The sequence below is a fragment of the Ochotona princeps genome, chromosome 2 (genome assembly GCF_030435755.1).
Source record: "Ochotona princeps isolate mOchPri1 chromosome 2, mOchPri1.hap1, whole genome shotgun sequence".
Lineage (NCBI taxonomy): Eukaryota > Metazoa > Chordata > Mammalia > Lagomorpha > Ochotonidae > Ochotona > Ochotona princeps.
In genome coordinates this window covers 99,538,187-99,550,279 of record NC_080833.1, presented here as the reverse complement: position 1 = coordinate 99,550,279, position 12,093 = coordinate 99,538,187, and the positions used below count along the sequence as shown (strand labels likewise).

Below are 12,093 nucleotides of genomic sequence, written 5' to 3'. Positions count from 1 at the left end.
CCTGGAATGCATATACTTCTATAACACAAATTCAGAAAATCAAAATGGAAAGAAAAAAATATTTTAAATATGTATGTAAATATGTTTAGATGTATCTAAAAAGCAAAATTCACTTTAAAAAGATCTTTCATTAGTGATAACTAAAGGCCTAAATAGTTTCACTGGTGAATTGTTTTAAACAATCAAAAAAATTAGCAAAGCAGTAATAATGTTCTTTCAGAAAACAGAGAAGGAACAAATGGTTTCCCACTCCCTGAGAGTTCTATGTAATCCTGATTTCAAAACCTGTCAGCAAAATAAATAGAACTGTAGCCCTAATTAAGACAGGTGGAACATCCTTAACTAACCACAAATGGTAAATCAACTCCAGAAAAAAAAATTAAAATACAATGTGAATCATTCCATCTTCCTTCTCTTTCTCTTGTGTGTGTCTGCACTGGTGTTGAGGTTTGTTCTTTGGCTGATTTTCAGGATGGTCGTTAGCATCCTTCTGCTTATATTGCCAAGCTCCCCGAAGCATTTCTTGCAGAGCCTGTATGGTGGTGATGAATTCCTTCATTGTTTGCCTGTCATGGAAAGTCTTTATTACTCCTTCATTTCTGAAAGGCAGTTTAGCTGAGTACAACATTCTTGGCTGGAAATTATTTTTTTTTCCCAGGACTTTCAATATTTCATCCCATTCTCTCCTAGTCTGTAACATTTCAACTGGGAAGTCTGCCATTAGCCTAATGGGGATTTTTTTTACATATATATACATATATATACATACATATATATATATGTGTGACTTGATGTTTTTCTCTAGCTATTTTTAGAATCTCTTTGTCTTGGATTTTAGGATTTTTGACAATTTGACTTTAATATGCCTCAGAGATTATCTTTTCAGTCAAATCTCATGAAGAATCATTGGTTTCTGGACTTAAATGTGCATATTTTCTCTCCAGATTTAGAAGCTCTTCAGTAACTAGTTCATTGATTGGTTTTCTGTTTTATCCCCTCCTCTTCTTCTTCTGGAACATCTTTAATAAAATTTTTGTTTAATGATATCACACAAATCTTCAAGGTTTTCTTCATCCCATGTAATTTCTCTCTCTCTCTCTCTCTCTCTCTCTCTCTCTCTCATTCTGAGTTATTTGGAAAGATCCCTCTTCAAGATCAGGAATTCTTGCTTCTGCTTGCTTCTTCTGTATTAAGCTGTCAGTTATATTTTAAATTTCATATTATTTCACTTTGATTTATGATTTATTCTCTATACACTATATTCACCATTCATATAATGGTGACCCAGCCTTTGAGAACAGGCTTTTCAGTTGCTTGGGGATGGAGATTAGGGAGCAGAGGAAGACAATCATGCCACCCAGATGTTTTCTTGGGTCTTTGGAGATGAAGCCATTCAGAAAAGGCTAATCCCCAAAACTACATTATGAAGATGAATTACGTGTGGTTTTGTCAATGATGGTGTTTTGTTGTTGTTGTCATTTGTTTTATTTTGGATTGTTTTATTTTGTTTTTTGTTGCAAAGTCAGATACACAGAGAGGAGAGACAGAGAGCAACATCTTCGGTCTGATGATTCACTCCCCAAGTGACCCTAACGGCCGGTGCTGCGCCGATCTGAAGCCAGGAGCCAGGAACTTCCTTCAGCTCTCCCACACAGGTGCAGGGTCCCAAGGCTTTGGGCCATCCTTGACTGCTTTCCCAGGCCACAAGCAGGGAGTTGGAATGGAAGTGGAGCAGCCGGAATTAGAACTGGCGCCCATATGGGATCCTGGCGCATTCAAGGCGACGACTTCAGCTGCTAGGCCACCGCGGCAGGCCCAAGGATGGTGTTTGTAAAACATTGAAATCCTCATTTCTATAGTAGTACTGTCACGAATGATATCTGAATGATGAAATAAAAAAAAAAACAAGAAATGCTAAGTATAAGTATTATTTATCAATATGGATATAAATATCAGAAAACTGCCTGAAAGAGTTGACAAATAAATTAGGAGTAAACATGGAGGAATACCAAAGAAGTAGGCAGGAAACTGCCTTTTTTTCTGTTGACCTTTGAGAACTCATTGAATTTCATACTCAGTGCAAGTAGTACACGAATCAACTATTTAAAATGGAAAAAATGATACATCAGTGGCTCAAAATCCACCCCCATTGTGCCTGTCACTTTTGAAGCATTGAATTGGGGATGACCACAATCACCTCCAAGTTCAGTGATTTGCTAGAAGGACTTGGGGCTCATCGCATGCAGTTTTATCCTTGGCAAACAGATGCACAAATCAACACAGAAGACAAAGTCCAGAGAAAACCAGCCACCATCTTCCTCAAGTCCTCTCCCAGCGAATCACACAATGCACTCTCATTCCTCCAGCCACTATTTACAATAACTCGTGGGATTTGTTGTCTGCCAGGGAAGCTATTAACGACTAGCCCATAGTCAAGGTTTTGATTGGAAGCTGGTCATGTAGACAGCCTCTGACCAGCACATAGCAAAATTCCAGACTCCCAGCAGGAAAGCAGATGTCCAGTCTGGTCCACATTGTAACACAGCTTAGGCATAGTAAGCCATTCTTCTCATGCAGGGAGCTGTTTACCAATCAAGTTCCCAGAGGCCAGCCCATGACCAGCCTTGCAAAACAGGGTTAGCAATTGGCTATGTTAATCCTTTTCTGTGCAGTCATTAAAAGTTCTCACAAGAATTGTCCCAGTGTATCAGAAAAGTGTCCAGTAAACTGGAAAGACCACAGCCTAAACTTTCAGTAAGCCATAATGTCCAAGACCAAATGTTGCAGGAAGCTCTTCCATGGTGGTCATACTTTGGGTAGGAAACTTGATTCTCATTGACTGATTTTTTTCCTTAAAGTGTATATGAAAAGTTTAAAGTATAATGTATCAAGCTAGTGTCCAAGAAACATTGACCTTTAAATATACTATAGGAGCAGGGCGGGGAGCCGGGCCTGGCGGCGGGCAGGATGGGTCGCGATGCTGGAGCTGGCTGTGCAGAAGGTGGTGGTCCACCCCCTGGTGCTGCTCAGCGAGGTGGACCACTTCAACCAAATCGGCAAGGTTGGAAACCAGAAGTGGGTGGTCGGTATGCTTTTGGGGTCGTGGCAGAAGAAAGTGCTTGATGTATCCTATAGTTTTGCAGTCTCCTTTGATGAAGAAGACAAAGATGATTCTGTCTGGTTTTTAGACCATGATTATTTGGAAAATATGTATGGAATGTTTAGCAAGGCACAGGAAATGGGCAGACATTTCACAAAGGAACAAACCCAAATGGCAAATAAACATATGAAAAAAATGCTCAAGTTCCCTGGCAATAAGGGAAATCCAAATTAAGACATCAATGAGGTACCACCTAATGCCAGTAAGATTGGCCCACATAAAAAAAACACCAACAACACTTGTTGGTGAGGTTGCAGGGAAAAGGGAACCCTACTCCACTGCTGGTGGGGCTGCAGGCTGGTACAGCTGCTATGGATATCAGTTTGGAGAACACTCAAACAACTCAAAATCTGCATACCGCATGATCCAGCAATAGCACTCCTAGGAATATATCCAGAACACCTGTTTCACAAGAAACCAACATGCATTCCTATGTTCATAGCAGCACAATCAGTAATTGCAAAAACAGGGAAGCAACTGAAATGCCCATCAACAGAAGACTGGATAAGAAAGCTATGGCTCATCTACTCCATGGAATACTACTCAGCTATTAAGAAAAACAAAATGCAGTTCTTTGTAGCCAAATGGGTCCAACTGGAAACCATAATGCTAAGGAAAATGAGCCAATTCCAAAAGGTTAGATACCACATGTTTGCCTTAATTTAAGATGAAATGATGTCAATATGAAAAATAGTACCTGTAAAATGTAATATTATCTCAACCTCATGTGGTTAAGAACTTTTTTTTTAACATATTGGTTACCCAATACTCTGTCCACTAATTCCATAACATTAGAAATTGTTGCTGATGTTATGTTGTGGCTTTTAATTGATTGGGATGACACTCTACCGGCTCTACCTTCAGACCAGAGATGGTCTCCCCAAGAAGCCGTTGAACTTACCTGGACAATAAGATGCTGGACTCTATGTTTGGTATATGCTTGCAATGAAAGAATCTCAACTGAACTTGAACTGTGGCAATGCAGCAGTGTGGAGGAATCCACCATGGGGGAGGGTTTGGGGAGGGGTGGGGGGAATCCCAGTACTTATAAAACTGTGTCACATAATTCAATGTAATAAAAAATAAATAGATAGGGCCCGGCGGCGTGGCCTAGTGCCTAAAGTCCTCGCCTTGAAACCCCCGGGATCCCATATGGGCGCTGGTTCTAATCCCGGCAGCTCCACTTCCCATCCAGCTCCCTGCTTGTGGCCTGGGAAAGCAGTTGAGGACGGCCCAATGCATTGGGACCCTGCACCCACGTGGGAGACCCAGAAGAGGTTCCAGGTTCCCGGCTTCGGATCGGCGCGCACCGGCCCGTTGCGGCTCACTTGGGGAGTGAATCATCGGACGGAAGATCTTCCTCTCTGTCTCTCCTCCTCTGTGTATATCTGGCTATAATAAAATGAATAAATCTTTAAAAATAAATAAATAAATAAATAGATAGATAGATAGATAGATAGATAGATAAATAAATAGATAAAAAAAAGAAGGTCAATGCCAGAGAAAGAATTGTGGGGTGGTACCACACAGGCCCCAAACTGCACATGAATGACATCGCCATCAAAGAGCTCATGAAGAGATACTGTCCGAACTCAGTGCTGGTCATCATTGATGTGAAGCCCAAGGACCTGGGGATGTCCATAGAGGCCTACATTTCAGTGGAAGAAGCTCACGATGATGGAACCCCAACCTCAAAGACATTTGAGCACGTGACCAGTGAAATTAGAGCAGAGGAAGCTGAGGAAGTGGGAGTGGAACACTTACTGAGAGACATCAAAGACACTACAGTGGGCACTCTTTCCCAGTGGAACACAAACCAGGTCCACGGGTTGAAGGGACTAAATTCCAAGCTCCTGGACATCAGGGGCTACCTGGAGAAAGTAGCCACAGGCAAGCTTCCCATCAACCATCAGATAATCTACCAGCTGCAGGATGTGTTCAACCTGCTGCCCGATGTCAGCCTGCAGGGGTTCGTCAAGGCATTTTACCTGAAGACCAATGACCAGATGGTGGTGGTGTACTTGGCTTCCCTCATCCGATCCGTAGTCGCCCTGCACAACCTCATCAACAACAAGATTGCCAACCGGGATGCAGAGAAGAAAGAAGGGCAGGAAAAAGAAGAGAGCAAAAAGGATAGAAAAGATGACAAAGAAAAAGATAAGGTAAAGAGTGATGTAAAGAAAGAAGGGAAAAAGGAGAAAAAGTAAAACATGTAGCTTTTTAAATTTGTAAATTAAAAGCTTGTCAACTAAAATCAATGTGCCAATTGTGAGTGTTCTTTTTCACTTGAAGTGCTTGTTTAAAAGTCGTCCTGACAAGGGCTCTCTGCCTGCAATCCTTGCTGTGGCATTTCATGAAGGGGAATGGCTAGAGGCACAAGCTGCAGCTGCTGCAGGTCGGGGTGTGGTAGCTCAGGCGTTGGAGGGTGAGAGAAGAGGCCCACATACAGCATGTTTGGTACTCTTCATCTTTTTACCACTAAGGCCAGGAGTTGGTTTTCCCATCTTGAATGATTCGTGGGGTCTGTGATTACTGACAGAGTGGCTGCTCGGAGCACAGATTCCAATCGTTGTCCGCTTTGTAGCACCTTCAGTGCTGACCCTTCCGAACCCGGTTGAGAACCCTACACACCACACTTGGCCCTGGCACTCTGTCACTCTCAGGGCTCGGGACCTGTATGCTGTTTACCTTCAATTAAATGGTTTGGTTTAAAAAAAAAAAATACTACAGGAGCAGATGTTTACTGAAGATGCCCACATCTCGCAGCAGATTATCTGTGTTCAAATCCCAACTCTGGATCCTACTTTCTGCTTCCTGCTGAGGCAGGCTTAGGAGACAGGAGTGACAGCCAAGGTAACTAGGTTCCTAATGAGACTGGCTTATATTCAGAAATCTACTAACAATACCTGCTGGTGTGGATGTGGGGTAAAAGTACCTTACTCCACTGTTGGAAACAAGGTAGTGTAACAACTATGGAATTCAGTAGAGTGCTAAGACAACTGAAAATTAATCTACCATATGACCCAGCTATCCCACAATCACCTCCAAGTTCAGTGATTTGCATATGAGAAAGTGACCTACAACCCTGTATTAATAGCAGAACAATCTACAATAGTGATGACATGGAAACAACCCAAATACTCATTGAAAGAGGAAAGGATAATGAGACTGTGGTACACCTACTCCATGGAGTACTATTCAGTCAATAAAAAGAATGAAATTCTACCATTTACACCAAATTGGTCCCAACTGGAGGCCATAATGTTCAGTGAAATAAACCAATCCCAAAAGGACAAATATTATGCATTCTCTCTGATATAAGGCAGCCTTCATACAAAATATAAAACAGTTATATAGGTAAACATATATTATTATATTATTATATTCATATATCATATACATATAATATATAGTATGTACTGTAGTATAGTATATAGTATATATAGTATGTACTGTAGTATAGTATAGTATAGTATATAGTATATAGTATATAGTATATAGTATATAGTATATATATTATATATATACTGTAGTATAGTATATATAGTATATAGTATATACTGTAGTATAGTATATAGTATATATAGTATAGTATATAGTATAGTATATATTGCATATGTATGTATTATATGTGTATATGATTATGTGTTATATATGTATATTACATGCTATATGTTATATATGTATATATCATATACATTATATTATATATGTATGTATACACACATATTTTATATATATATTCTCCTAGATGAAGTATATAATGTAAAGTAGTATACTGGGAATTAAAGATGCATTGCAGAATGCATCTCTACTCCTAAATAAAAGAAGAACTCCCAATGAAACTGTTAAATATACCTTGACAATATGATATTAGACTGTCTACCATTGCCTATACCTACAATGCCATGATACACCTAAATAGCAGCATGTTGGGCTTGTCACTATCGCTGAAGGACTATGCTATCGTAATAATAGGAGGGAAAATGGTTTAGGGAGGAATGGGAAGGGAAAAAGCGGAGGTGGAGGGGGATTCTGTACCTACAAAGCTGATCATGGCAATTAACAGTAACAATTTAGAATTTTTAAAAAGAACTGCACTTGCAGTAAAAAAAAAGGGGGGGCGGGAAACTGGGTTTCTGACATTCTGACATCATGTGGGAGACCTGGCTTCTGGATTGAGATCCTGGCTTCAACCCCGGCTGCAGCCATTGTGTATCTCTGCGGAGTGAGGCAGCAGACAGGAACTCTATGTCTGTGTGTGTATGCATGTGTGATCCTCCACTGTAATTTGGCCTTCTCAGTTTGCTCCCTTTTAGACTTCAGCCTTCACGTCTTACTCAAACTCTTCTGCACTATACAGTGTTAGATAAACTCTGGTCTTCTCCAGTTTTTAACCAGTCCCTCACACAGTCAGTCCAAGCTACCTAGGCACTCCACTACTCTTCATGTGTGCCTATCAGCAAGAGGCCTTGCAGCTTCCCTGACACTGATGGATTCTTTGCCGAGAGAGAAACTCCATCAGGATAAGCCGCTTTGAGTGGTCCCTAGGGGCCCACTTCTGTCCACCTCTGCACAGCTGTCCTTCCCAGTGACTCCCTCTGGGGCTGAGTGACCAACAATAATGCCCAGATTCCACAGTGCTCAGTCTGTCTCCATTGCAGCTCCAGGCACAGATTCTGTGCAGGAGCCTAGGAGCCTCTTGATTGATCCCTTGCCCACTGTCCCTTTGTCCCTGGTCTCCCACCCCTTCTTCCTGCCATCTGCTCTGAAGTAACTCAGCATGAATCCTCAGTCACATAATAAAATGGCTTTTCAACATAATAAAATAGACACGTGTAAAATAAAGACAGAATACCTCTTCCCATTCTAGAACACTCTCTGCATACACTTTGAGCAATCTTGTACTCAGTTCTTTTCTACATTGTATCACCCAAGGAATCTCTTCTGGCTGTTTGTTGGGAGAAGTCAATTAGAACAGGAGTAGCTGCATAAGCAGTACTTCCAGATTCTATAAATACCATGTGACAATGCCAGGCAAGCAAACGCTGAAGTTACAGGATTGTCTCTGGTTTGGTAGACTCTGTCAGTGTTTTAAGGAAGCAATGTCAGAGTCAATTTCGTCACCAGTCTCTGAAATAATGCCTCTGATTTGAGCATACTTTTTAGTAAATTCTTTTTTTAAAAGATTTATTTATTTTCATTGGAAAGGCAGATACACAGAGAGGAGGAGAGACAGAGAGGAAGATCTTCCGTCCAATGATTCACTCCCCAGGTGGCCGTAATGGCTAGAGCTAAGCCAATCTGAAGCCAGGAGCCAGGAGCTCTTCTTGGTCTCCCATGCGGGTGCAGGGTCCCAAGGCTTTGGGCTGTCCTTCACTGCTTTCCCAGGCCACAAGCAGGGAGCTGGATGGGAAGTGGGGCTGCTGGGATTAGAACTGGTGCTCATGTGAGATCCCAGTGCATGCAAGGTGAGGACCTTAACCACTATGCTATCGTGCCAGGCCCTACTTTTTAGTAAATTCTGTGGTTGCTTCTCTAAGTTGCCTGACTTGATCTGTCAACATGTCTGTTACTCTGTTGCTTTCTAGGTTCATGTCCAGCTTTGCCACCTGCTCTGATTTGAGGGGTTTTGTGTACTAGTTTGTTGCTGAACCTGGTCTAATTTACTTTTCATTTTCTTTTTCTTGGCACTCAGATTTGAAAATTTGTTTTTCTCATCTTTCCTGATGGGATCCAAACGAGCCATTGGCTGTTGTGCTATTCTTTCCCATTGAGCCCAAGGGACCATCTCCTTGAGGATAGCAGCCCTGCTGGCATTTGAGAAAGTGGCTAATGCTGACACAATTGTTTCTGCTTGTACTTTATTAAATCTGTACATTTCCAAGTTCTGGGGCAGTATTGCGGTACTGCAAGTTCATTTCCTTTGTTCTAAATGGATGTTGTCTCTGGCCTTCCAAACGATGCCTGGATTATGGTGGTCAAGAAATATCTATGCAGGACTAGCTCGAAATACATGTGGGAGCTGAAGACAGCCATACCTGCTGCCTTCCAACAGAAAATGACAACCCCTACCTCTTACCAAATTTAAGATTGTTGTCAAATGCCCAATGTTTTACTTTTAGGTATTAACTTCAAATGTATGACATTGATTTTTTTTATGAATCTATTGTGAAAAGAAGGGTGTTCTGATGGAAAAATTAACTTTGAAACAGGGGACTGTGTAACATTTGAATCTTTGGTTAGCCAAAGGCTGTATCTAATTTTAAAGGCATAATATTAAAAAAAATAAAAAGTTAAAAGAAAAAAGAGTCTAAGTTTTTATGAAATAGCTTGCCTTAAAATTTTTTTGGGGAAAGTTTATTTACTTCTTTGAAAGGCAGAGTGTTCCCCAGCTGTAGACAACTTCCTAAGATGCATTGCACCCAGGCAAGTGTTGCACTGTTGAGAGAAAAGCAGCTAATAGCTGGTGGGCATTCTGGGCATGGTTAATGCTAAATTTGTTTTAACTATACCAGTGTGCCAACATAACTGCCTATTTTTTTTTTAACAAATGGTGTCTGACAACAGCATGTCACCAGGCAGGAGTTGGCATCCTGTGCCCAAGCGTGCTTGTGCCTTGGGGCAGGCCAGTAGCACCCCAGGGCCGCACAATACATCACTGGAGAACTGGACTTGGACATCTATAACTCGCAGGCATGGGGGACTATGGATTGCTCAGGAAAGGAGGTCTAGGAATATATTGGAGGGAGGACTACTGAAGGAGAACATGACAAGTGAGGCGTGACTTCTGGGGAACTTGCACCTACCAGGCTAATGCACTTACAGGTAAGTGAGAAGGCTGAGACTGGGTGGTTTGGTGGAGAGAAACTGGAGGACCTTTCAGGGCCAAAGCAATATACCTGCCCATGTGGGAGATGTGAGCTGGGATTGTTGTCTCAACCACCATCTACTGTACACACAAAAGCTATGGCTGGAGGTCCTGACTGGCAGGACTGGACCACAACATGTGCCAGTGAGTGTCAGGGCAGGGAGTGGTCCATGTCAGGCTGGGCCATGACACTGTCCAATACATGAGAGAACTGGTCTGGGAGCAGATTCTATGGGAGATTTGTGGGCTCAACCCTGTGGGACTGCCGTAGCAGCTGGTTTGCTCAAGGGCTGGGAGTGGTGATGGACAGAGCTAGGGATGACCATGAAACTCTCTAACACTTATGGTTACTGGGGTTGGGGACAGGCCAGGCTGGTCCAGGTTGTAGCACCTTCAGGCACACCCAAGGATTGGGTATGGAACAGGCTGGGCTGCAACATCAACCAGCACACACAAATGTCAAGACTAAGGGGCAGACTATAATAGGTAATGGCCTAGCACCTGATAGCACGTGTGATAACTGGGTTTGGGAGTAGGCCTGATGGAGGAACTTGGGAAACTCACTTGATGGCCTAGAGTTCCCACTGGTAAACATGTGAGTTATCTGTGTGTTGGTCAAGGCTGCTTCACTTGTTAGCAGGTGTGTGGGTTGACTTTGAGTGGAGGGTGGCTGGGCAGGGAGCTGACTAGGTGGGACTAGGCCAGATCATAGCTCACTGGCACATGGAGGAGACAAGATGGAGTGCAGGCCATGCTGGGCTAGGCTAGGCTATCATACCTATTGGTTTGTATGAAAGTCAGGGATGGGAGTAGGCTGGGCAGGGCTAGGCTGCAGCACCCACAAGTGAGAGTTGAGATTGGGGGTGGGCCAAGCCAAACCAGGCTGCAACATCCAAAGAAAAAAGGCCAAGCTGGATGATGAGTTATGCTGGGCTAGGTTGGTGTGACCACTAGCATGTACAAGCTCTGTGGCTGGGAGCAGGCCTGATCAGGAAGCTAAGGGGATGCCCCAGCTGGGCTGCATTTTTCACTAGTGAGCATGGGAGCTGGAATGGGAATGACAAACTAGGCTGGGCATGGTTGCAGCATCCCTCGGCATGGGTGTGACTGGGTCTAGGGTGTGCCAGACTGAGTTAGTCTCCAACACTCATTAATGTTTACGAGAGCCAGAATGGTTGTAAGATAGACTGGGTAGGCCTCAGCACCCACTAAACCATGTGAGAGCTGGGTCTTGGGGTGGACCAGGCAGGGCTGGGCTGTAGCACCCAATGATAAGGGCCTGAAAGGTTGTGGACTGGTCAGGCAAGATTGCTATACCAGCCAGGACAGGAGGTGGGTCAAGTCAGGCTAGATCAAGAACCCACCAATGTGTTCCAAATCTGCCGCTGGAAGGTGACCTGATATGGGAGCTTGGGGAACGCCTCTGTTAGGACACAGTCCTTGCAGGTGAAACCAAGAATTAAGGCTGCATGTGAGCTGGGTTAGAGGGAGGACCAGCCTGGGCTTAGCTACCATAACTACTGGTGCATTCATAAGCCAGAGTAAGTGTGGGCTGGTAGGGCTTTGCCGTAGCATCAGTTATCAGATGTTGAGACTGGGGGCAAGTCCTGTCAGGCTAGGTTGCAGAACCACCTGGAAAGTACAAGATACGGGGCTGGGAGTGGGTCTTGTAGAGAAATTGTTGGCTGTCCTCCGATGGGCTGCAGCTCCCACAGTGAGCATGGGAATCAGGGCTAGGGATGGGCCTGGCCAGACAGGTAATGGAATGGCAGCCCCTGGCAAGACTGTGGGCTGGATAGTGGATTTGGTTGGGCTGAGCTAGGCTGCAGCACCCGTTGATGTGTACAAAAGCCAAATGGGATCAGGATTGGCAGGACCATCAGGACCAGTCTGTCACACATACAGCATTCACAGGAACTAGGACTGGGGGTGGACTTGGTGGAGGTTATCTGGGGTCACTCCAACTAGGTTGCTGGTTTATATAAAGGCTGAGTGTGTGCAGATGGGGTTGGGGACAGAAGTGATGGGGCAGCAGCAACCACCAGTGGGTGATGGACTAAGC

General features: G+C 43.5%; 1 protein-coding gene across 1 annotated transcript; it reads left to right on the top strand.

Annotated features, from left to right (window-relative positions):
• Window positions 1-2,944: 2,944 nt before the first annotated feature.
• LOC101523268 (26S proteasome non-ATPase regulatory subunit 7-like) lies at window positions 2,945-5,882 on the top strand. The gene is made up of 2 exons (XM_058660909.1): window positions 2,945-3,229; window positions 4,651-5,882. Exons 1-2 carry the CDS (start codon window positions 2,978-2,980, stop codon window positions 5,365-5,367), a joined length of 969 nt encoding a protein of 322 aa, XP_058516892.1. The 5' UTR covers window positions 2,945-2,977; the 3' UTR covers window positions 5,368-5,882.
• The last annotated feature ends 6,211 nt before the right edge of the window (window positions 5,883-12,093 follow it).